Genomic DNA, 26,811 nt, shown 5'->3' on the forward strand with positions numbered 1-26,811 from the left:
AAGGGTCAAGGAAGCCTTCTTGAAGGAAATGATTTCTAAATTAAGATCTGAAGAATGGAGTAGGAATTGGACAGATAGGGGAGTATGGCAGAGAGAATAGCAAGTTCAGATTCCTAGTGACAATAGAGAAATTGAGCTGAGCAGAAATGCTCATTGGGAGTGGCGGCATGTCAAGAGAGTGAGCAGCAAAAGTAAACAAGGCCAGATCATAGAGTATTTTTTTCTTAAGGGCAGAGAAACTCACTGAAGGTAAAAACAGCAGAATAACTTCCTGAGATTTGCATTCTGGAACGATTATCTCACTGTGCTTTAGAGAATGGATCAGGGGCGCCTGGGTGGCTCAGTTGGTTAGGTGACTGCCTTTGGCTCAGGTCATGATCCTGGAGTCCCAGGATCGAGTCCCTCATCGGGCTGCCTGCTCAGCGGGGAGTCTGCTTCTCCCTCTGACCCTCCCCCCTCTCATGTGCTCTCTCTCTCTCATTCTCTCTCTCAAATAAATAAATAAATAAAATCTTAAAAAAAAAAGAGAGAGAATGGATCAGAAGGGCTCTACTGGAGACAGACCAATTAGAAGGCCATTGTACTTATAGAGAGAGAGAAGATTGTGGTGTCATTAAGTGTAGTGTCAGGGGAGATAGAGAAAAAATGGGCAGATTCTAGAAGTGAAATTGGTAAAACAGTGTTGCTTAAACTGGTGTGTAAGGAAAGAAGAGTCAAGCGTTACAGGTCTGACTTGGGTGGCAGGGTAAATGGTAGTAGCATTCACTAATTTTAGGAAATAGGTCATGAGTTCAGTTTGGTCGTGTTAAGTCTGAAGTGTCATTGGGATATCCAAATAAATATGTTCTCTAAGAAATTGGAATGGGGTTCAGGAAAGAAATCTGGACCAGAAATAGAGATTTCAAGTGACCAAAGTAGAGCTGAATATTGGAGCCATGAGAAAGAGTGAGGTCATTCCAGGAGAATATGAGAAGATATGTAGGGCTGAATATCACCTCAGACTTTTTGCTATCTTTGGTTCAGTAATGTCTTAAGAGTTGAATTTGAATGCTTTAGGTAGGGCATGCACTCTCCTGTAATCCTAGCACAAATACTGTCTTCACTTGCTGCCTTGCCTCTGAAGGCATTTGAATTTGATTTTAAGGATGAATTGGGCGAGAATATAAACAAAGACCTAGTGTGTTTCATTCACCAATGTGTTCCTAGCACTTAGCTCAGTGCCTGGCATATAATAATTGCTCTACAAATATTTGCAGAATAAATGAATGAGCCAGTGAATTAATTGAGTGAGCAAATGATTGCAAGTAAACAAACAAAAAAAACCCCCACAAGGGCCACCTAGGTGGCTCAGTGGGTTAAGTGTCCAACTCAGGTCCTGATCTCAGGGTCGTGAGATCTAGCCCCGTGTCACTCTCCCTCTCACTTTGCCCCTCCTCTCCTCACTCTCTCTCTCAAAAAAAACACCAAAAAAAGGAGACTTAGAAGCAGTAGTTGAAGAAATAAGAAAACTGAGAGAGTATTCTCTATCTCTGATAGAGAATGTCTCAGGGGAAAGGGAAGGTGAGTGGTCAACCTTGTCCTATAAAGGGAGAGATGAAAATGCCCACTGGGTTCACTGACAGGTGAGCTACAGGCAGTAGTTAGATTGGGGGGAATGAGGATGCAGTAGACTGAGTATGAGGGAACTGAGGATGAGCTTAGAGAATCTTGCTGTGGAGATAAGAAAAATGAGGTCATGGTAGGTCTTGTTGGAGAACATATCGAGGGGATGGATGGCTCCTTTTTAAGATGCGGGAGGCCTCAGCCTCGGATGTGTGAGGATGTCTGCTTCCAGACATTTTTTTGTTGCATATTTAATACCTTGTTGCAGTATCACTGCTGATGTATGCTTAAGAACTTTGACCCTGCACTCTAACAATACGTATTAGTTGATCTTCAGGGTTAGGGTTCTCACTGATTTAAAAGGAAAGTATCATACCTAAGAGGCTGATAAGGTAGCATTGGGCAAAAATTCAGATAACACTCAGTTGGCCTGTAGGATGTTACAAAGGAATTCGTGATTCAATTCATTGACTTCTGAAGTCCCTTATCTCTGAGATTTGATGGTTACATAAAACTGTCCTGGCTATACAGTATTTCCATATTAATTTATCTTGCTGTGCTTTATTCTTAGGAAACACGAAGGAAGGAAGGCATTGTGAAGCTGAAACCTCATGAGGAACCTCTCCGTTCTGAGATCCTTAGTGGGAAATTCACCATCTTAGTGAGTCTTTATGAACCCTTCTTGTAGTGTCTCGTTACTTCCTTTTGTAGCTGTTGTCCTCTTTGGATTTTGTTCCCAGATACCTTATCCTGAACCTAGAGAGTCTCAACATTGCGGAGCAGACGTGAAGCAGCTGTGTAGTTTACACAAAATAATTCTAGTAACAAGTGAAATTATTAAGAATCAGTTATACCATAGGTCAAGCAGAGTTCTTCATTGGTCTATTAAGGTTAGTCAAGGTCTTTGGGTGGGTATACAATGGCTCAGAGGCCCATTCTTATTGGATTCAAGCTCTCTCCACCTAGAGATCACAGCCTTTTGAATAAGTGTACGATGGTACTTTTAAGGCAGAGCATGGAAACCATGGTTGTATTCTGTGGTTTTCCCCTGATGTGTGTTTCTTTTGCCATCCTATCTGGGAAATTAGCTAGGCAGCCAGTGTAGACCATCCTTTAATCTCTCTGCCATTGACAAGTTAAGGGAATGTAGTTTTTCCCTACCACACAAATATGATCCAGGGGCTGCTAAGAATCAGGCATGGGATGAAATAAACATTCTTCTCTTCCTGGAGTAACTGATGCAAGTCAGAAAAGTATTGCCAGCATCTCTTCTCTTGATATGAAATTTTTGTCTAGGATATAGAAGCCTAAGTGATTGTTGTGATTTTCTATTTAGTTTCTAAATCTTTCTTGTTTTATTTGCTTCTAGAATGTTCGGGACCCAACAGGAGCCTCCATTGCCCTCTTCACTGCCAGATTGCATCACCCCCACAAGTCAGTCCAACATGTGGTACTTCAGGCTCTGTTTTACTTGCTAGACAGAGCTGTGGATAGGTGAGCATAAAGATATCTTTTAGTTGGTCTACATCCAGATGGGGAAGTGATAGTCCTTGACTAAGTTGATTAACTCAGCAGTGCCTTCACCATGCTCCTAGAATGTGCCCTGGGAAGTGCTGTGAATAGAAAACATTCCATGTCTTTAAGGGCTTGGCAGGTTTCCAGGTACTATCAAGATAGAGGGTATTCTTTGTATCTTTACCTGCTTGGCTCTATTTTAGGATCACAGAAGCTGAGAAAGCCAATTAACTAATTATCCTCATTGTATTGAGAATCACTTATTGAGAGAATATGAAGGGGAAATGACTTGTGCTGACCTTTTGCTCATTTGCCCTGAATATTGATTTTCAAAGCACTCTGGGGCCTCACTTTCTTTGTAAAATAGGAATAATGCCATTTAGCTCAGGATTTTGAGAATCAACATTCAGGAGAGAAGAGTCCAAAAGTACAAAGTTAGGCAAAATCATCTTTATAAACAGGTGCATGAGCAAAAAGAATCCGCTTAGGTCATTTCTCCTTCTTTTTCCAAGGTAAATGGTATTATGACTATTTTAGGCAAAGAAACTGAAGCCCCAAGAAGTTACGTGACTCTTTTACAGTTATCACATACCAGTCCAGTTAGGCCTAGGATCCTAGTTTCTTTGCTCTTGGCCAGAGCTATTTGTACCCTATTATGTTGTCCTCTTGCCGTACTTCCTTAACCCTGGTGAATTTTTCCCTCATGAAAATTTACAGTTTAATATTGTGCTGGATGTCATTGGCTAATCCTCTGGCTTAGAAGTGATGTATCGAAGGCTAAAACCTAAGATAGTGAATGACATCTATGCACAACTTCAGTCATACCGTGGACTTAGAGGATGTGGATAGCCAAATGATTGTCTGAAGTGGGTCTCTCTGTCTAATTCACTTGTTACTGCCTTGTTAATGTTATTTCCATAGTATTTATCTTCTGCTTTTGATGCTCAATAGGGAGATATATCCACGCCACACATAGCATTATTCTGAAAAACAGAAGTTTACTAAGGTAAGGAGAGAGGACCAGTGGTCTCAGGGCCCCTGTACTGCCCAATCAGAAGTGTGAAATTTCTCAGTTCTTCTTTCCTGTGATTGGTCTTCAGGCATTATTTCCAGAATATAGGTTCCTTTGAAATGCTTTAGCTCAGGAGAAATAAATGAAAGACTCCTTTGTCAGAAAATTCACTGGCCTTCTGTTGTGGGCAGCTTACAGTCAGAGCATTCCTATAGGCATGGCAGTGGCCAAAGCTTTCTTGTATTGATTGGATCCCACAGAAGACCACACAGGTAAACATACTTAAAACTGTGTTCATGATGTCCACCCTTTTCTTAAAAACGTTTAGTGACTCCTCATTATTCAGAAGGTGCATATAAAATAAATAAATGTGAAACCTTTTCTCCAAGCAAAATATCCTCACTAGTGAGTAGAAATTCTTGTTTTCCTATGTTAACTTTCACTGAGAGCAGGAGTAGGGTGGGGAGGAGGAGAGGGAGAAGGAGAAGCAAATTCCCCGCTGAGCAGGGAGCCCGACACAGGGCTCCATCTCAGGACCCTGAGATCATGACCTGAGCCAAAGGCAGATGCTTAACTGACTGAACCACCTAGGTGCCCCAGCAGCAGTTATTGATAATACCAATTATTTTGTATTGAACTTTACACAGCCTTATGATGTAATTTATCTTATACTGTTGTTTTCTATATTTACCACTAGATTGTAAGCCCTGTGAGGGCGGGGAACCTTCTTTTTCACATTATATAATAGAAAATCCTCAGATCTCTACGGGTGGCATGGAAATGGTATCATAAACTTCCACACATCATCTGTTTTCAGACTGATCTATAACCAATCTTATTTCACTGATAGCCTCTCACCCATCCCCTATCCTCAATTATTTTGAAACAAATGTCAGGGACTGTGTTTTAAACATCTTGGTGTTCTCAGGTAGCATCCAGCTCAGGAATCAAACTCAGTAGGAAAACATTTATTCTTAGTAAGGAATTAGCTATCATTGTAAACCTCGTATTCTGTACACAGAAAAACAAAGATCCTACCACATTTATATTTATTTCATGTGCCTTTATAGGAAGAATAATTTTTAGGACTATAGAACCTGCATCATTATGAACCATAGCTTCTTTTTATTAAATTCTGTTTCCCCTGGCACTGACTTCTCTTTGTTTCAGTCCTCTGCAACAGGCTGGTGCTGTGAGGGGAAAACCTTTATAGTTCTTTGAATTTGGCCGTTGATGAGCTTGTGGAGAAATGGGAAGTCTCTAGACCTGGATAGTCTACTTAGTAATTGTGCTACTCTTGTAACGCCATCTTTGATCTTGGTGAATCATAGTCTCTCTGGAATCATGAAAAAAGGAGTCAAGATTTAGTATTAACTGTAACCTGTCGAGACCATTCAAAACTCAGAAACTGGTAAAACTTGGGTGTACTTGGGTGTACCTCAGAATTAGAGATTTTTGAACTGAGATTTTTGAAATGCTACTTCATGGGTGGGTACTTCCACCATGCCAAAAATTTAGGATACAAAATAACATTGAGATCTCTGATTTCAGGATTCTTTTGTGCCCCCAAATTTTCTTAATTTTAAGTAGGGAGGAAAGCTATTGCTATGCTATCATCTATGAGTAATCAAACAAAAAATTTATTCCTAATGATCTTTTAGGCATGCCAATTGAAATAGGTAAGGATCTGGCTTGGTGGAAGAATACAACTTTGAGAAGTCTTTAGGCAGTAAGGAGATTGAACTGAAGAATACTTTTCATATCTTCACATATTTTTTGTTTTTTGTTGTTGTTGTTTTTAGAGAGAGCCCAAGTGCATGCAGCCGGAGAGGGGCAGAGGGAGAGGGAGAGAGAATCTTAAGCAGGCTCCATACCCAGCAGGGAGCTCAACACAAGGCTCGATCTCATGACCCTGAGCCACCTAGGTGCCCCTCCTCACGTGTTCTTACTCAGTGTGGTAATAAGCTCGCTCTTTTCAAGATGCTTTCCTAAGACTATGTATGGGTTTGTTCTCTTCCTCCAAGTCCTAAGAGTTACATTTACCATCACTGAGCTTAGAGTTTTGTTTCACAGTTTCCCACAGGTCTGAAGTATTTTCTTAGCAGTAGGCTTCCAGTTCCACTGAATTCTAATTCAGTGACCATTTATCATGTACCTATTTGCAAGGACTGTGCTAGGGACTGTTGGGAGTAATGAGGTGAACAAAACATATTTTTGCTCCCAGGAGAGAATCAGATGGCTATACAAAGTTAAAGTGCTTTGGGGCACCTGGGTGGCTCAATTGGTTAAACATCTGACTTGGCTCAATCAGGATCCTGGGATCAAGCCCCCAGACGTCGAGCCCCCAGACGCTCAGTGTGGAGTCTGCTTCTCCTTCTCCCTCTGCCCCTCCCTCTGCTTGTGCTTTCTCTGTCTCTTTCTCAGATAAATAAATAAAATCTGTAAAACAACAACAACAGGGGCGCCTGGGTGGCTCAGTCATTAAGCGTCTGCCTTCGGCTCAGGTCATGATCCCAGGGTCCTGGGATCGAGTCCCACATTGGGCTCCCTGCTCTGTGGGAAGCCTGCTTCTCCCTCTCCCACTCCCCCTGCTTGTATTCCCTCTCTTGCTGTCTCTCTCGCTGTCAAATAAATAAGTAAAATCTTAAATAAATAAATAAATAAAACAAAAAACAAAACGAACTTGAAATGCTTTAAGAACCACAAGAAAATCCTACAGGAAGATTTATGGGGCTACAAGGGGGTGGAGGACAGTAGTGCATTTTGATCACAGTTATTAGGGAGGTCTTCACGGAAGAGGAAACTTTTGAGTTGAACATGGAATGTTATGAAATTTGGATAGGCAGATTCAGAAACCTGGGAGGAAACAGTTCAAATTTTGATAACCTAGATGTTCTGGGACATTCTCAACCTAGGAGTTTGGTACTTGATAAATATACATCAGTAAGCATAATTCCAGTTCCAACATGTGGGGGTTTTCTGCCATCCAAGCAGTTCTCTGACACCAACTCAGTGTTTTACAATTCAACTCAATTCTGACAGTCTGCCTGATAGATCAGATCCCACAGTTTAAAGGTTTTCAATCCTATAAGACTAATCCCCCAACCCCAACTCCCACACACAGATGCCAGTGGCAAGTTCAGGTTGTCACCTAAGCTTTTTATCAACAGGCTATATAGATTGAAGTTTCCAACAACCCCCTTCTTAGGTTCAGTGAATTTACTAGAGTGGCTCACAGAACTCAGAGAAACATTTTACTTACTAGGTTACCAATTTATTATAAAAGGACATAACTCAAAATAGCTAGATGGAAGGGATGCATAGGGAAAGGTATGGTGAAAGGGGCTTAGAGCTTCCATGCCCTCTCTGAGAGGGCCACTCTTTTCAGTACCTCCATCTGGAAGCTCCAAACCCTAAACCTTTTCGGTTTTTATGGAGGCTTCATTACATGAGCATGACTGATTAAATCATTGGCCATTTGAGATTGAACTCAATCTCTCATCCCCTTCTCTTCCCTGGAGGTGGGGGAGGCGGGGTGTGGGATGAAAGTACCAACCCTCTGTAATCACAAGATTGGTTCCCCTGGCAACCACCCCCATCCTTATGTGACCCAGGGGCTTTCCAGTTGTCTCATTAACATCACAAAAGATACCTTTAACTCTTCACTTACGAAATTCCAAGAGTTTTAAAGGAGCTCTGTGCCAGCAACCAAATATATATTTTTTATTATAAAATCATAATATCATAAGAAGTATAGCAGATACCAAAGATAAATCATCTTTTTGTAAGACCAGTTATATTTTGGTCCCACATGTGTCCCATAACTCAGTTTTTTGCCCTAGGCTTTCAACCCTCATCTATCTTATTACTTATAAATGTTTTTGCTCAATGGTTGGTTTACAGCTTTGAAACTCAGAGGAATGGACTGGTGTTTATCTATGACATGTGTGGTTCTAATTATACCAACTTTGAGCTGGATCTTGGCAAGAAAGTCCTAAACCTGCTGAAGGTAAGGCTATGAGAGGACCCCTCAATTCTTCACTGGTTGGGATACTTTTTTTTGTTCTTTGGGAGACTTAGGAATGATGTAAACTTCAGACATTATGTTCAGTGTAAAGGTCACCTGTAAATGATGACCAATATGTGCTTCCTCAGAATACAAAATGGTCTTAAAAGTGAAGTGGGAGGAATTAAAAAAGAAAATGCACAGGAACATTCTGAGTCATAAAGGAGCATTGCCCCTTTCCTGGAGTTGTGTAGAATAAGAATGAAGGCCTAGGTATGTCTAGTGTTTGAAAAATGTCACATAGCCAATGATTTTCAGACTTTTTGTCTCCATCTAGTCAGAAATAGGTTTTACATGTTGACTTCATACACAAAAGTATATGTACACTAACCTATACACATACGTGTGGAGTTCTATATATAGATAAGTTCTTACTCTCTTATCCCAAACTCGTAAGTCCAGAGGTATTTTGTAATCTTTCGAACTTTAAAAGATAATATGGTATATGTGCCACTTTATAATCAAACACATTAATATTTTTGCAGTGAAATGTATTATTCATAATGAGTGGAGAACAATAAAGGCTATAATAGCCTGTGGCATTTCAGGTCAGATTTTGTTGCTCCATGAATTCTTGCACCAGACTTCAAAAGAAAATTGAGGTTTTCAGAGCTGTTTAGATTTCAGAGTCCCAGGATGAGGAAGGTGTGTAGATCTTTGTGTACATATTTATACACAGAACAAAAAAGTTTCACAAAACAAACTTTACCCCTTACTATGTGCAGTCACTTTAATTATTCTATTTCATATTTTTAAAAAGTTAGTCGTGAGTTACTAAATTAATTTGAGGACCCATTGATTGACAACTTGCAGTTTGAAAATCATTGATCTAGGAGCCTATGCAGCCTTTGTTCTAGGATCTAACTTGGGATTACTGTGGAACTAGATTTTTTAGAAGTGCTGTTACAGGTTTATAACAGAGTATATAGAGTATTATTATTGCATGTTGTTTTCTGGTACTTCCATTGGTCACTCATCATCATATTACTAAAATCCCTATTATGGCATTTAGCTGTGATTCAGTTCTTTTTATTGATGAGGATGATATATGATTTTTTTTTCTTTACAAATATGGAGTAATACTATATCCAATGGTTATAACTTGCCATTTTTTACTTAACAGTTGTGTCTTCGTCATCCTTCTATGTCAGTACATATAGCTATTACTCATTTCTTTTCTCTCTCACTTTTTTTTTTTTTTAAGTAAGCTCTGCACCCCACGTGGAGCTTGAATTCACAACCCTGAGATCAAGGGCTGCGTGTTCTAGCAGCTAAGCGGGTCAGACACCCCTTTCCTCACTTTTTTTAATGGCAGTAGAGTATTCTTTTTATGGATATATCAAGCAGAAAAAATGAAGTTCATGCCATTTTTTGTGTGTTACTATAAAGGCTTCAGTAAGTATTGTTTTACATACATTTTTGTCTGTTTGACCAATCATTTCCTCAGGATAAATTGCTAGAAGCAGATTTGTAGGGTCAAAGAGTTCACACATTTAAATTTTGATTAATACTGCCAAATAGCCCTCTAAAAACTTAGCTCAGATTTACACTCCCATCAACATCCTTTTTCACCAGTTTTATCAACATTGATTTGTTATTTGGATTTTTTTTTTTTTTAATATTTTATTTATTTATTTGACAGAGAGAGAGACAGCGAAGAGAGGGAACACAAGCAGGGGGAGTGGGAGAGGGAGAAGCAGACTCCCGCAGAGCAGGGAGCCCGATGCGAGGCTCGATCCCAGGACCCTGGGACCATGACCTGAGCCGAAGGCAGACGCTTAACAACTGAGCCACCCAGGCGCCCCTGTTATTTGGATTTTAATCATATTCACGTTTTTGTGGTGTTTCTCTTATTACTGATGAGCTTCAGTGTATTTTCATGTTTATTGCCAAGAGCTATTTAAATATTTTTTCTTTTCATATACTTTACTCAATTTTTTAAAAATATTTATTTATTTTAGAGAGAGAAGAGGGTGCACAAGAGCGAGCACACACAAGTTGGGGGAAGGGCAGAGGTAGAGGGAGAGACAGAATCTCAGACTCCCCGCTAAGCGCAGAGCCTGGGGCACCACCCTGAGATCATGACCTGAACCAAAACCAAGAGTCAGTTGCTCAACCTACTGAGCCACCCAGGCCCCCCTCATATACTCTACCCAATTTTTTACAAAAGTGTTTATCTCTTATTAGTTTATAAGAGTTGTTACTAAAAATATTATTAAGTAAAAAAAATATATTACTAAGTATGTGTTACCAGCATTTTTTATAGTTTCTTACTCAATTTTATGGTGTCTTTTCTCATACTGCCATGTTTTCTTTATTTTTTCATTGTAATCTTCGTATACTCTATATACTTTATTTAATAATATATATCATATATGATACATAATATTATAGATAAAATAATTTGCTTTCAAATAGCTATCCAGGCAACATTTACTAACTAAAACATTTTTTTTTCTACTCATTTGAGATAATACCTTTATATTACACTAAATTCCCATGGTAGGCATGTCTATTCTGACACTCTTTTCTATTGATCTAGCCATCTAGACCAATATATGCACTGTTTTATTTATTATAGTCTTAAATAAAGTTTAATATCTCATAGGTCAAGCTTCCTGTCACACTCTTATTTCTAAAAGGTGTTTTGACTATATTTTTTGCATTTTTATTCTTTTTACATGTACTTTTGTTTGCTTTTATTTAAATTTGTTTTTAAGATTTTATTTATTTGAGAGAGAGCAAGCAAGAGAGAGAGAGCACAAGGTGGGGTGAGAGGCAAAGGGAGAGAGAGAAGCAGACTCCCCACTGAACAGAGAGCCCTTTGCGGGGCTGGATCCCAAGACCCTGGGATCATAACCTGAGTTGAAGGCAGACGCTTAGCCCACTGAGCTACCCGGGCTCCCCTTATTTTATTTTTAAGTAATCTCTACACCCAACATGGGGTTAGAACTCACAACCCTGAGATCAAGAGTCACATACTCATGGGTGCCTGGCTGGCTCAGTAGGTGGGGAATGTGATTCCGTATCTTAGGGTTGTGAGTTTGAGTCCCATGTAGAGTGTAGTGATTACTTAAAAAAAAAAAAAAAAAACCTGCATGCTCTACTGACTGAGCCAGCCAGACACCCCCTCGTTCTTTTTTTTATTATAAAAGCAATTAAAAAGCAATTCAAGGAAATGTCTCTTACCCCCTCCCTCAGACACCCCAGTGCCATTGCACAGAGGGTACCCACTTTTTCCAAATTTTAGATCTAAATTTGATGAGAAAAAAAATTCTTTTTAAAGATTTACTTATTTGAGAGAGAGGGAGAATGAGCTGGGGAGGGGCTGAGTGGCTCGATCCCAGGATCTTGGGATCATGACCTGAGCTGAAGGCCGATGCTTAACGACTGAACCACCCAGGCGCCTCTGAGAAAATTTTTTTAAAAAATCATCATCTTTTGATGAGATGAACTTTAGAGTCATTCAGTCAAGTTTGGGGAAATGAAAGACTCTGGATTTCATTTGGCTATAATGAATTAAATTAATTTAGGGAGAATTGACATCTTTATAATTTTTTATCTCCCATCCAAGAATAGCTATACTTTTTGGGGTGCGAGGGTGGCACAGTCAGTTAAGCGTCAGACTCTTGGTTTCAGCTCACGTCTTGAGATGGGGCCCACTTAGGGCTCTGTGCTCAATGCAGAGCCTGCTTGAGATTGTCTCTCTGGGTCCCTCTGCCCCTCGAGCTTATGTTCTCTCTCTAGTAATTAATTTTAAAAAAGAATGCTATACTTTTTAAAAAGTCTTTTGTTATGTCTTTTTTTTTTTAAGATTTTAAAAATTTATTTGGGGGGGGGGGTGGGAAGGGGCAGAGGGAGAGGGAGAGAGAGAATCCCTGGCAGACTTCGTGCTGAGCTTAGAGCCTATGGCCCTAAGATCATGACCTGAGCTAAAACCAAGAGTCTGACCCTCAACCTACTAAAGCCACCCAGGTGCTCCTTGTTAGGTCTTTCAACAAAGTTTTAAAATTACTTTATCTATGTTACATGTGTCTTATGTAGTTTATTCCTAGGCTAAAAAAATATATTCATGTATTTAAAAACACAGCAGACACCAAGGATAAATTATCTTTTTTGTAAGACCAGTAACTTACAGGGAGAAAAAGAGAGGGATAGAAATAGCCTATGTGTGCCTAAGAATTATTATAAATCAGATGTTTTTACCATTATAATTTTATGCTGATTATTATTTATAGGGTGGCTAATTTTTTTCATAATTTATCTTTTACTTAAAATACTGTTATAATCAGAAAAAAATTTTCATTGTAGAAAATTTTGGACAACTCAGACATTAAGATTTATATTATGCAGAAATAAACACTGTTGACATTTTGGTGTATGGCACTTTCTTCTAGATGTTTTTCAATATGATCTTAATTATGTTCATACAATTTCAATATACAATAAGCTCCAAAAAGTTTATTTTATGAATATTTGTAATTGCTGAATAATAGTCTATCCTGTATTTACTATAATTTATTTAACCATTTCTATGTTGTTGGATATTTTTTCCCATTTTTTATAATAAAATTCTTTCAACAAACACTTTTATATTCATATCTTCTTTTTTTTAAGATTTTATTTACTTATTTGAGAGAGAGAGAGATAGCGAGAGAGAGAGCACGAGCAGCGGAGAGAGAGAGAAGCAGGCTCCCCCTGAGCAGGGAGCCCGACATGGGGCTTGATCCCAGGACTCTGGGATCATGACCTGAGCAGAAGGCGACGCTTAATCAACTGAGCCACCCAGGTGCCCCAGGATATAAACATTTTAAATAAGGTTGTAAAAAATAAAAGTAATACAAAGAATTATAGAAAATACAATAGAAGAATAAAATTAAAACAACTCATAATCTGGGGCGCGTGGGTGACTCAGTTCGTTGAGCGTCTGCCTTCGGCTCAGGTCATGATCCCAGGGTCCTGGGTTTGAGCTCCACATCAGGCTCCCTGCTCAGTGGGGAGCCTGCTTCTCCCTCTCCCGCTCCCCTGCTTGTGTTCTGTCAAATAAATAAATAAAATCTTTAAAAAACAAAAACCAAAACCACTCATCTTTTCAGAGATAAACTATTGAACTTTTGATATAATTCTTATAATCTTTTTTCTCTGTGAAAGTATAAATGTGTGTGTCATTTTTTTTTTTTTAAAGATTTTATTTATTTATTTGAGACAGAGAGAATGAGAGAGAGAGAGCACATGAGAGGGGGGAGGGTCAGAGGCAGAAGCAGGCTCCCTGCCGAGCAGGGAGACCGATGCGGGACTCGATCCAGGGACTCCAGGATCATGACCTGAGCCGAAGGCAGTCGCTTAACCAACTGAGCCACCCAGGCGCCCAATGTGTGTGTCATTTTTAAAACAAAATTAAGGTTATAGTTTTGATCCTGTTTAGTTTAATTAAGATTATATTGTGAGCATTTTCCATAGTGGCAAAAAAATCTTTGAAATCTTCATTTTAAAGGTTATATAATCTTATTATAGGATAATACCATTTTTGTTAACCCCTACCCATTTTCAGACATATATATTCTTTCCAGTTTTAAAGTACTATTTTTAACTATCAAAAATAAAGATGCAATAAACATTTCTGTTCATAAATCTTTGTGTTTCTGGTTATTTCCTTAGGATAGTCTCAGAAATGGACCAGAGGATATGCACATTTTTTTTTAAAGATTTCATTCATTTATTTGACAGAGACAGCGAGAGAGGGAACACAAGCAGGGGGAGTGAGAGAGGGAGAAGCAGGCTTCCCGCTGAGCAGGGAGCCCGATGCGGGGCTCGATCCTAGGACCCTGGGATCATGACCTGAGCCGAAGGCAGCCACTTAACGATTGAGCCACCCAGGTGCCCCAAATATGCACGTTTTTAAGGATATATAATGCTAGGTGCCTTCTAGAAGATGTAACTACTATCCCATCAACAGTATATGTGGATGCTATACAGTCATTTAAATGGAACAGGCCTGAGTATGTAGTTCTTTGCTCTGAAGAAGTAGATATAATGGCTTCTGCTTTTTAGTTATCATTTTGTGGAAATATAGGTATTTTTCCAGACTGCTTTTTGACTTGGCAGGGGCCTTGGCTATTTAGATCCTGAAATAAATTGTTGCCGTTTGAAGAGTTTATTTATTTATTTATTTTAGAGAGAGAGAGAGTGCATGTGAGCACATGCATGCAAGCGGGGGGTTGGGCAGAGAGAGGTAGAGAGAGGAACTCAAGCCGACTCTGCATGACTCTGCATGGAGCACAGAGTCCAATGCGGGGCTGCATCTCACGACTCTGAGATCATGACCTGAGCTGAAATGAAGAGATGCTTAACCAACTGAGCCATCCAGTTTCCCTTAAATTGTTGTATCTCAGACTTTAGTGAGGAGGAATATGGAGCATTTTGTTTTAGATACTGTATATTCTCTATTGGGAATGTTTGTGGACCCCCAAAATCAGTGGAAGAGTAGCCAGAGAGTGACATGTCAAATTGAGAATCAGTCTTTTGAAAAAGAATAGGGAGAAAGTGGTAGAAGATACTTAACTACAATTTCCTCTTTTTTGTTGTCTTTTTTGTTTTTTTGATTCCTTCGGAATAATTTCTTCCCAGTTACTTGGTATCCCTGCCTGTGAGAAGGGCTGGGATATTAAACTAAATGAAACCTAGAGCTGTGAATTAGGAATGACTAATTTTTTATTTTTGTGCTTTGTGCAGATCAGGGTGTCTCCTTCCCTTTAGATTTCATTTGCCCTTGTGCCCACTAGATTATATTTATTGACTGAATAAATGAATACATAACTAGATGAAGAGATGGGTAAAAAAGAATTATAAACACACAGATGTCAGAATAAAAGGTTATGAGAGATGTTTCTTTCATGTTCTGTTTATTCATGATCTAATTTTTCCTAAAGTTTCTAAAAGATTTTATTTTATTGTTTTAAAGATTTATTTATTTATTTGAGAGAGAGAGAGAGTGCATAGGGTAGCACCTGGGAGAGGGAGAGAGGGTCTTAAGCAGACTCTGCTCTGAGAGCAGAGCCTGACACCAGGCTGGATCTCACAACCCTGAGATCCCAACATGAGCCAAAACCAAGAGTTGGACACTTCACCAACTGCACCACAGAGGTGCCCCAAGATTTTATTTTACTTTTAAGTAATCTCTACACCCAACATGGAGCTTGAACTCACCAACTCCAGATCAAGAGTTTGCAATGCTCCATGGACTGACAAGCCAGGCGCCCCTTTTTTAAAGTTTTAATAAGCAGAACTTAAAAGACGCACACATATATACTGACAAGAGTCAGTATCAATTTTTGATCCATAAAGCTTATGTTCACAAGAACATAACATTGGAACTTTTAAAAGTGCCTGGGTGGGCTCAGTTGGTTAAGCATCTACCTTTTGCTCAGGTCATGATCCCAGTGTCCTGGGTTCCAGCCCCGTGTCAGGCTCTGCTCATCGGGGAGTCTGCTTCTCCCTCTGATTCCTTCTCCCTCAGCCTGCTGCTCCCCCTGCTTGTGTTCTTTCTCTTTCTCTCTGTCAAATTTTTTTTAAAAAGTAAATCACCTTTTAATTTTTTTATTGAGCTTTTAATTTTAATTCCAATATAGTTAACATACAGTTTTATGTTAGTTTCAGGTGTATAATTTTAAAATTTTTAACCACTTCTGTAATTACTGAAATGAAACCTGAATTAGGCTTTAGACTCCCCCTGCTGGGTAAGGATGGGGAAAAGAGCAGAAAACCTACACTCTGGGTTTGAACAGTCACAGATTCCAGTGCCTTAATTGATATCTTTAAATTTTCATGTGTGTTCTCCACAGGGAGCATTTCCTGCTCGTTTGAAAAAAGTACTGATTGTGGGAGCACCAATATGGTTCCGAGTGCCCTATTCCATCATCAGCCTCCTCCTGAAGGACAAAGTCCGGGAGAGGGTAAGGCATGCTTTATTTTATTTGTAGGTGGAGGTGGTTATTTGAAGAAGGTGGTGAACTTCCCATTTCTACTGTTGAAACCTGCCAATTAATTTTTTACCTTCAATAAAATTCTTCCGGCCTGTCTCTTAAAGTGCTTTCTGCTTCTGTTAGTGTATCCACTTATATTCTCTGCTTTATTCTTTACTCAGGTCAGTACAGGCTTCCTCTCTCACTGTACTACAAGTTCTTTGAAGTTAGGAGCTAGACATAGTTTGTCTGGCACTCTCCCTCCATAGCACCTTACATAGAGATAGCACTGAAGGAGTGTGTCCCGTGGATAACTTAGGGATAGCTACTCCTTCCAAAAATTAGCCTAGTGCTCTTCATGCATATTTAACGATTTCTAATAGACTTAGTTGAACTGGTGTTTGAATTTGTTCAAGTATAAATATTAATCTGTCCTTTGACCACCAGCATGGTGGAGGAGAATTTCTCACTATATTTCTTTATATGTCTACTTCCATTACTGGCATTTTCTCTTAAAACACCCTGCTGCTTCCTAACTTCAAAAGTGTTGTCTAAAATTATCGTAATTCTGTTATTACCCCTGAGTATTCTAGGACTGAAAGATTATGGTTTTATTCATTCTTTCATTTCTCACCCTTGAAAGAAAGGGCACATGAAACATTGACACAATCTAATTATAGTTGTTGTGAAATATTATTAGAGATTTTTGTAGTATAGAATTACGAGGTTATATCAACAACAATGCAGATCTCTATAGCTGGGGAGACTTGTGTTGGAGAGGGGAAACTGAAGACGTTTGGCTCTGTGGAAGTACTTAGGGATCTATTGAAGGAGAGTAGGAGAAATCTTTTCCAAGGTACTCTTTGATAGAGGACTCCTTAGGCAAATTCTTGCACTTGTTATATAGAAGTATTAATGTGTGTATAAACTCAAAATATATGCGCACCTTTACAGTCCAGGCTCTGGGCCCTGGGAATTAAAAATGGAGTGAGATTTTCCTTACCCTTACGGAGCTCATGTTCCTGATAGGGAACACAGAGGTAGACATGTACAGAGAACTGTGGCCCTACAGGAGCACAAAGGAGAATATTGTATCGAGCAGTCAGGGAGGGCTTCACAGAAGAGGTGAGCTTTATAAGCTTGTCCATGAAGAGGCCGAGGAGGAAAAGAGGGCATTCCAAGAAGGGACAACAGCAAGAGTGACAAACATTCCCATTTCACACAGATTTCATGAAAAACTAACTAGGCCAATTTTGTCCAGTAAGGCTGTGTCTAAGCAGAGAGCAGAATTAGGATTACTTTTTTGGCAGTTTTCCTGGGCTACCCTGTATTGGGTGACTGGTCTAGTGTTATTTTCCTAGAAAGCTACCTTTGAGAACATCCATACTGAGCTGTGAGTAAAGCACCAGGCTTAGAGTTGGTTACCTTAGTATGGAGTTGACCAAAAAAAATCACTGCCTGTGCATTCTTAATAATCAAAATGGCAAATACCTGCATGAGATGTCACTGGGAAGCGTTGTTAATAGTATAAAGGCTTTGTTAAATGTACCTTCCTTTTGAGGTATATAACGAGGCTCCCGGGGCACTAACTGGCTCGGTCAGTAGAGTGCATGACTCTTGATCTCAGGGTCGTGAGTTTGAGCCCCATGTTGGGTGTAGAGATTACTTAAAAATAAAATCTTTAAAAAGGTAGGGACAAATTCTAGGAGTGAATTTGATATACATTCTAGGAAGTCAGACCTTTGGGGAAATTATAGGACTTTAATCCCAGGCAGATGAAATGCAGTCTACTCCTTTTACAAGTATACCAAGTATTTCAAGCAAATCTCATCCCATTCTTCAAACCTAATATAAACACATTTGTTCTTTATCTTCACTGTCTTTTTTTCCTGTCCATACTCACATGGTTCTTTCTGGCTTTCCAGATTCAGATATTAAAGACATCTGAGGTCACCCAGCACCTGCCCAGGGAGTGCCTTCCAGAAAACCTGGGTGGGTACGTCAAAATTGACCTCGCGACTTGGAATTTCCAGTTTCTTCCCCAGATGAATGGCCACCCAGACCCCTTCGATGAGATCATCCTGTTCTCCCTCCCTCCTGCCTTAGACTGGGACTCAGTACATGTTCCAGGCCCCCACGCCATGACCATCCAAGAATTGATGGACTATGTTAGCACCAGGCAAAAGCGGGGGATATATGAGGAGTATGAAGACATCCGCCGTGAGAACCCTGTTGGCACTTTCCACTGTTCTATGTAAGTAGGAAAAGTTTGGGCCGACAGTGGGTTACCAACATGCTTCTGGTGCATGCTGGCAACAGCTCCATCCACATCTCATTTCCTTTAACAGAGGCTCTTCCTTGTGTTAAGGAGCATCAGTCTCACTCAGATGATGGTTCTCTCATCCAGAAAGAGGCACCTCCTGCTTTGGTGCCTATTGCCAATATCCTATATTCTGAATTTCTGAAGGTCCTTTAGTACCAACAGGGGAACCATGTAATAATGGATGCATAAAAGATTTTCCTGAATGCAAATGTTTTGGGGAAGAAAATAGGTTCAAAATATAGGTTCAAAAAAGTGGGTTCAAAAATGTAGGCTCTCTATTCCTGTCTTCAGTGTGATCTCTGGACCTTACATTTGGGCAGTTTCTCCCTAGAGCATTTATAGTATAACATTACTTTCTTAGGAGGGGTGCTGGTGCATTTAAAATAATCCACAGTCAGTAAGAGAAAAGAGTTAACTCTTAGGAATTTGGCCTTGTAGGATTTTCTTTCTATCCAAATCTTACTACAGAACTACCTGGCTAGTTTATAACTGGTTCATAATTACTTTGTAACTATTGTTGGCCATAGGGCATAGATCATTTTTCTTACTGCTCTCGTTTTACCCTGTTTTCATTGGCTGCAGTAGAAATTTCTGTCTCTCTGTTGAAAACTAGAGTAACTGTCCCAGGCTCAAGTTCCAGCATAGCCCAAAATCCCTTCTGTGATTTATGCAGGTTATTTCCCTTGCCTGCACCCCAGTTTTCCTATGTGTAATACATGATGTTAGACTCTGATATCCACCTGCTTGTGTAGCTTAAATGTTTTAGGTATCCATGATTCCGTGAATACGTCTTGCCCCTTGTAATTCCTGTCCAGCTTAGTCAGTGTACTGTAAAGAAGATGCAGAGAGAGACTTAGCAAAAGGAAAGAGGGAAAAGAATGAGTTAGGAAACCAGTAAGAGAGAAGAAACACTTGAGAAGAAAGTCAATAGGCAGAGCAAGAATGCAAAGCAAAGAGGGGAAAAAAAAAAAAGCAAGCATATATCAAAGTGGAGAGAGTGTCCTTTTCTCCCACACAGCTGTTTCTTTCTTAGCAGTTCACAACCTCTATATGCATCCAGTCTTTCTCCCAACCAGTTTTTCCCCCGAACTTTTTTTTTTTTTAAGATTTTATTTATTTTTTGAGAGAGAAAGAGACAGCAAGAGAGGGTTCGAACACAAGCAGGGGGAGTGGGAGAGGGAGAAGCAGGCTTCCCGAGGAGCAGGGAGCCTGATGCGGGGCTCGATCCCAGAACTCCGAGATCATGACCTGAGCCAAAGGCAGACGCTTAATGACTAAGCCACCCAGACGCCCCTCCCCCTGTACTTTTGAATCAAGGAAGTATTATGGAACAGAGAGGAGTACTGGGCTGCTCTAAGAGGATGCATACTTGACTTGGGGATTCCTAACTTTGTTCTGACTAGATTCTGATTAGATTAGACCACTAATCTGGTCTCTGTTATTGTAGTTTTTCATTTCAAGAATGTTCTTATATAAATGGAATCATACCATAAGTAACCTTTTGGGATTGGCTTTTTTCCCTCAGTATAATTCCTTGGAGATTCACCCAAGTTGTTGTTACATGTATCGATAGTTCATTCCTTTTTATTGCTAAGTACTATTCCATGGTATGAATGGTTTAACTGTTCACCTAGGTTATTTAGAGTTTCTGGCATTTAAAGTAAAGCTGCTATGAATGTTTGTGTCTAGGTTTTGTATGAACACAAGTTTGCATTGCTCTCGGATAAATGTCCAAGAGTGTGATGGCTAGGTCATATGGTAATTAGATACTTAGTTTGATGAGACACTGCCCAGCTTTTTCCAGAGCGGCTGTACCATTTGACGTACCCTAGCAATGTCTGAATGATCCAGTTTCTTGGCATCCTCACCAGCAGTTGCTGTTGCCAACACCATTTTCTGTTTTAGTTGTCCTAATAGGTGTGCAATGAGGTCCCATTGTCAGTGTAATTTACATTTCTCTAGTAGTTAATGATATTGAACATCTTTTCATGTGCTTATTTACCATCTATATATCCTCTTTGTAAAATGTCATACCTTTTTCCCATTTTCCATTTGGACTTTTTTTTTAAACTATTGAGATTTGAGGTTTTTTTAAATATATTCTAGATGTATGTTCTTAGTTGGATACATGGCTTGCGGATATTTTCTTCTAGTCTGTAGCTTATCTTTTCATCCTCTTAACATGGTCCCTGGTGAAGCACAAGTTTTTATTCTGATAAAGTTCTTTAATCAAGTTTCCCTTGTATGGATCACACTCTTGATGTCAAATCTAAGAACATGTAACCCTAGATTCCAAAGATTTTCTCCTTTTTTTCTAAACATTTGATAGTGTTATGTTTCACATTTATTTAAGTCTGTGATCCATTTGAATTAATTTTTGTTTAAGAGGTAAGGTTTAGGTTGATGTTGAGTGTGTGTATGTGCACACACATTTGCGTGTGTCTGTGGATATCCAATTGCTCCATTTGCTGAAAAGTCCTTCCTCCATTGAATTGTTCTTGGGATTTTGTAAAATATCAGCTGGACTTATTTGTGTGGGAAGAGGGAATTTTTTAAAATATGGAAAAGTACAGAATATAACGTGATAAACAACTATGTTCCTGTCACCAGAATTAATACTGACAATTTTTAATATTTTGTCATATTTGCTCCATCTTTTTTTGTTATTAAAAGAAAGAATTCAGGGACGCCTGGGTGGCTCAGTCGGTTAAGCGGCTGCCTTCGGCCGGGGTCATGGTCCCAGGGCCCTGGGATCGAGTCCTGCATCGGGCTCCTCGCTCAGCAGGGAGCCTGCTTCTCCCTCTCTCTCCCTCTTCTTGTGCTGTTTCTGTCAAATAAATAAAATCTTTAAAAAAATAAAAAATAAAAGAAGGAATTCATTGTAAATCCCTTCTAATTCTCACCCTCAGTTCTCCCCTCTTCCCCAGAAGCAGCAACTAGTATGAATACGGTACATTTCCTTCCAGACTATTTTGCTTATTCCATTACATATTTGTTGGTAACTATGAACAATAGAATATTATTTTATATTAGAGTAATATTTATATTTTAGTAATTTTTTTTGCTTCTTGATCAATATATGTACAGCTTTTTTTTTAAAACAAAATAGTACCGAAGAATAGGAATGCTAAAATTAATGGCAATCCCTGGGCGCCTGGGTGGCTCAGTCGTTTAGCGTCTGCCTTTGGCTCGGGTCATGATCCCAGGGTTCTGGGATCGAGCCCGCATCGGGCTCCCTGCTCGGCGGGAAGCCTGCTTCTCTCTCTCCCACTCCCCCTGCTTGTGTTTCCTCTCTCACTATATCTCTCTCTGTCAAATAAATAAATAAAATCTTAAAAAAAAAAATTAATAGCAATCCCCTGCCTTACCCTTGGTTCCTCTAGGTATCCATTTTCAACTCTTTTTTTTTTTTTTTAAGATTTTATTTATTTACTTGACAGACACAGCGAGCGAGGGAACACAAGCAGGGGGAGTGGGAGAGGGAGAAGCAGGCTTCCCGCTGAGCAGGGAGCCCGATGCGGGGCTCGATCCCGGGACCCTGGGATCATGACCCGAGCTGAAGGCAGACGGCTTAAAGACTGAGCCACCCAGGCACCCCCATTTTCAACTCTTAATAGCTGTTTCTTCTGGTATTTCTTCTATGATTCTAAATAAAATACTTAAAATACTCTTCATTGATTTTTATGGTAGGTAAGCATTTGGTTCTTAACACCCTGTCTCCAGTTCACTTTTCACTGTTTTTCCAATATAATTATGTCATATTTTTTTTTATTAAATCAATAGTCATTGTTTAAATTATTATGGCTTTGTAAATTTTTCTAACGCAGAGATGGGCTTCTATGAAATCAAATATATTAAGTTTTATCAATTCAATTTCTTGTTTCTTCTGGAGTTAATTACCTAATTTAAAAAAAATTTTTTTAAAGATTTTACTTATTTATTTAAGAGAGAAAGGAAGTACAGAGGGAGAGGAGAAGCACTCCCCGCCAAGCAGGGAGCCCGATGCGGGGCTCGATCCCAAGACCCTGAGATCATGATCTGAGCTGAAGGCAGACACTTAACTGATTGAGTCACTCAGGCGCCCCAGTTACCTAATTTTTTCATCTGTTTTTACTTTTCCATGTTCCTATCTTTATTTTTTTCCCTATGCTTAATCAAATTTATTTTACACTATTATTAGTATTTTCCAAGTGGTCAAATATATCAGATAATGAATTGATTGTTTTGGTTTTTTTTCCCTTGGAGACTTCACTTCCAGAAGTTTTTGGGGTTTTGCTCCAGTCTAAACTGAGGTTGGTGTTGTCTGGACTTTTTCCTGATTTCCGCCCCCACTTTCCTTTATTGGCTCTTGTTTCCTGGTTCCCCCATCTTCTTTCTTTACTTAGTTTTGTTAGAGCATAGAATTCTAGGTTGGAAATAATTGTACCACAGAACTTTTAAAACAATCCCTTTTTAATTAGTAGCAATGCAACTAAACAGTCTGATGTTATTCTTATTCCTTCTCAAGACATTTTGGACATTTTTAGATAATCTCTGTCTTTCCATTTAAAAATTTCACAGTGATATTTCTTGCTTGGTGTGGGTCCTTTTTTTCATTCATTTTATTGGGTTCTTGATAGGTTCTTGCACTCTGAAGGCTTGTGTTTTTAGTTCTAGGACTTTTTTTTTTTTACATTAGTTGTTTTTCATTCTCTCTTTCCTTGTATTATGTCAGTGCTCTCTTTCTGGACTATTTCTCTCAGTCTGGTTGGATCTCCTAGATCAGAGATTGACAAACTTTCTCTTGAAGGGCAAAATAGTAAATATTTTAGGCTTGTGGGCCTTTACAATCTCTATTGCAAGTGTAATCAACTCTGCCATTATAGTGTGAAAAAAGTCATAGACAGTACTAAACTGACAGGCTTGGTTGTGTTCCAATAAAATTCTTATTTACGAAAACAGGTTGCTGACTCCTGCTCTGGAATGATTGTCTTGTTTTCTTAAATTTTTCTTATATTTTTCATCACTTTGACTTTTTGTTTTATTCTGGAAAATTTCTTCAACTTTCTTTTTCATCTCTTCTATTAAAGTTTTTACTTTGGATATCCTATTTATTTTCCAAGAGCTTTTCTTCTCTGTTCCTTTCTCATAGCATCCTATTTTTGTTTCATAGATATAGTACCTTTTTCTGTCTGAGGGTATTAATTATAGCCTTTTAGAACTTATTTTTTCTTACTGACACTCTTTTGTGCTTTTTCCCTGCCATGTGTTTGATTGGTTTCTTTTTTGTGTTGGAGCCTTCTGTAATTATCTGGAGATCTTTGGCTGTTAGTTTACACTGTTGAGGGGGAGGTCCTTAAAAGCTGCTTGGAAATGCTGTTTGTGTGAGTGATCTTCAAATTTAAATAATCAGCTAGCTTGTTGTTGGTGTACTCTAGGTGACAGAATTCTTTAATGTAGGGCTATTCACTTCCTCCATAGAGGAATTCTCCACTCTTTTGCTTGGGAGGGTCCAAGCTTGATGTAAGTATAGGATAGGAGAGAATAGGGAGAAGAGGGCTGGGAATTCTCACTGTCTGTCATTCAGATTTTCACTTATTCCTCTGTTTTTAACCCTGTGACTCGCCTTGCTTTCCAGGGTGTGGGATTGGTGAGAGTGAGTCATTGTGTCTCTCTGTAGATACCTCTGTGGGTCCTAGTTTTCTGCATTTGGCCAAGTCAGCCAAAATTCTTCCATCTGTTTTCTCTCTGCCAAAATGGATTTCACTCTTTATCTGCTGAAGTCTCTGCCATCACTTTTGGGGTTTGTACTGATTAGTGCCTTTATACTGAGGCTACAAGACAGAGTGGAGTCAGGGCACCTGGGTAGCTCAGTCGTTAAGTGTCTGCCTTCGGCTCAGGTCATGATCCCAGTGTCCTGGGATCGAGCCCCGCATCGGTCTCCCTACTCCGCGGGAAACCTGCTTTCCCTCTCCTACTCCCCCTGCTTGTGTTCCCTCTCTCGCTGTGTCTCTCTGTCAAATAAATAAAATCTTAAAAAAAAAAAAAAAAGATAGAGTGGAGTCAAACATATGTTGTCAACCTACCATGTTCAACTGGAACTTAGGTTTCTTAGCAGCCAGATTTTTTTGGTGCAATATCCCTATTTCCCTCTCATTTTCTCTTTTGAATGGAAATAATCTTTATTTTCACAGGAATACATACATATTAAAGATGTTAAATGATATGGAATATGGATAGACTAGACCATTGCTCCATGTCTCCAACACCAACAGTAACGGATACCCACCTTTGCACCGCTGGACTTTGTGTTTACACATACATGCTGCTTCCACCTTTTCTTTGTCTTTGTTTTAGTTTGTCTGTTTCATTTTCTTCAGGTCTCCAGGAAACCTAGAGAAGAACCGCTATGGGGATGTACCCTGCCTGGACCAAACTAGAGTGAAGTTGACCAAACGAAGTGGCCACACTCAGGTACACAGATAAATGCTATATTTTCAGGAGCACTTAGGGAAATTTTCCAAAGTGAAGCTTACTAGTATCATAGTAGAAAGAACATGGACTCTAAGCCAGAGAGATCAGATTGGCGTTTTAACTTTGCTATATACAAGTTAGTCTGTTACCATAAGCAAGTCCCTATAAGCCCATCTCACAGTACGAAGTGGAGATTAAATGGAAAAATTTATGTAAATGCTGATAGTGCAAGGTCTGGTATATCATAGATGCTTGATAAATGTCAATTATTTCTCCATTTACTCCTTAGTTGTAAAATTATAGTCCTATTGTCTATCATATTAATGAGTGTATATGTAGCAATACAAGGCAACTCTAATTATAAGTGACCTATGATTTTTTTCATCTAGAAGATCTTAAAATACCTTTGGACAACTAGTGTACACATAAATATCTAGGGATAGAGTTAAAATGTTCAAATGATTATATTATTTAATGTATTAATTTGATCATATCTTCATGTTAAAAAATCACACGTATATACACTATAGTGAAACTCTTCACATGCACCTTTAACATCAGTGTCTTTGCCCTCATTTGAGCCACTTCCTGAGTCAATCTAACAGTTTTCCAGAGCACACAATTTTTACTTCTTTTTTTTTTTTTCAATTTTTACTTCTTTTTAAGTATATGGTATTGTGACTGAAAAGCTTATCCTAAACCAGAAAGACCTATTAGCATAACATTAACACAGCTTATTCTTTCCTTTCATCCTGTATCTCATGCATTTTCTGTAGCATAATCATTCACTTATTCTTTTTTAAAGTCCTCTTTATCATCCAACACTTAGAATTTTGAGGTCAACAACTAAGTATGTGTTACATTTCTTCTTTTTCCTTTGGATATACCAGTTTTGTCTGGTGCCCTCCATATGCATCAAAAAAATAGCATTGGGGCACATGGGTGGCTCAGTCGGTTGAGCATCTGCCTTCAGCTCAGGTCATGATCCCAGGGTCCTGGGATCAAGCCCCGCATTGGGTTCCCTGCTCAGTGGGAAGTCTGCTTTTCTCTCTCTCCCTCTGCCCCGCCCCCTGCTTGTGCTCTCTCACTTTCTTTGTCAAATAAATAAAATCTTAAAAAAAAAACAGTATTGATTGAGGCTGTTGTTCAAAGTAAAGAAATTTAAATAGTGCCCCTTTAACATGACACACATTATAGGGACTTGTTACATCCCCTCTCTTTTTTCTGGGGGATAATTTTTTTTTTTAATTAATTTATTTATTTGACAGAGAGAGACACAGCGAGTGAGGGAACACAAGCAAGGGGAGTAGGAGAGGGAGAAGCAGGCTTCCTGCAGAGCAGGGAGCCGGATGTGGGACTCGATCCCAGGACCCTGGGATCATGACCTGAGCCGAAGGCAGCCGCTTAAGGACTGAGCCACGTAGGCGTCCCTCTGGGGGATAATTTTTGAGAAAATTGTTGCCTTGTATTTGGGTATATAGGATACGTGGATCGGGACCCTAGGATCATGGTTTTAATCTCTTTTGACCCTACCATTTCAAGTATATAAACTGAATTCAATCGATCCTCGGCCTTTTGGCTAAGATCATGTGTAAACTGCATTTATAGCCCTGTCCAGGACCCTTACAAAAGGGTCTTCCTGGGGCAGCTGGGTGGCTCAGTTGTTAAGCTTCTGCCTTCGGCTCAGGTCATGATCCAGGACTGCCTGCTCAGCGGGGAGCCTGCTTCTGCCTCTCCCACTCCTGCTTGTGTTCCCTCTCTCGCTGTCTCTCTCTCTCTGTCAAATAAATAAATAAAATCTTTAAAAAAAAAAAAGGGTCTTCCTGCAGGACCATTAACTCAGAGTCTGGCTGACTTAAGGTAAGTTGATCACTCTTAC

General features: G+C 39.4%; 1 protein-coding gene across 1 annotated transcript in view; it reads left to right on the forward strand.

Moving 5' to 3' along the window:
- Positions 1–26,811, forward strand: part of PTPN9 (protein tyrosine phosphatase non-receptor type 9) — a 78,234-nt gene that overhangs the window by 38,091 nt on the left and 13,332 nt on the right. Inside the window, exons 3-8 of the mRNA XM_045899661.3 lie at positions 2,174–2,263; positions 2,972–3,096; positions 8,033–8,138; positions 16,037–16,147; positions 18,082–18,410; positions 24,839–24,932. Of these exons, the coding sequence (XP_045755617.1) occupies positions 2,174–2,263; positions 2,972–3,096; positions 8,033–8,138; positions 16,037–16,147; positions 18,082–18,410; positions 24,839–24,932 (855 nt within the window). The remainder of the gene's footprint in view (positions 1–2,173; positions 2,264–2,971; positions 3,097–8,032; positions 8,139–16,036; positions 16,148–18,081; positions 18,411–24,838; positions 24,933–26,811) is intronic.

The sequence above is a fragment of the Mirounga angustirostris genome, unplaced genomic scaffold (assembly GCF_029215605.1).
Source record: "Mirounga angustirostris isolate CCGP_5_RB_7025 unplaced genomic scaffold, mMirAng1.0.hap1 SCAF_9, whole genome shotgun sequence".
NCBI lineage: Eukaryota > Metazoa > Chordata > Mammalia > Carnivora > Phocidae > Mirounga > Mirounga angustirostris.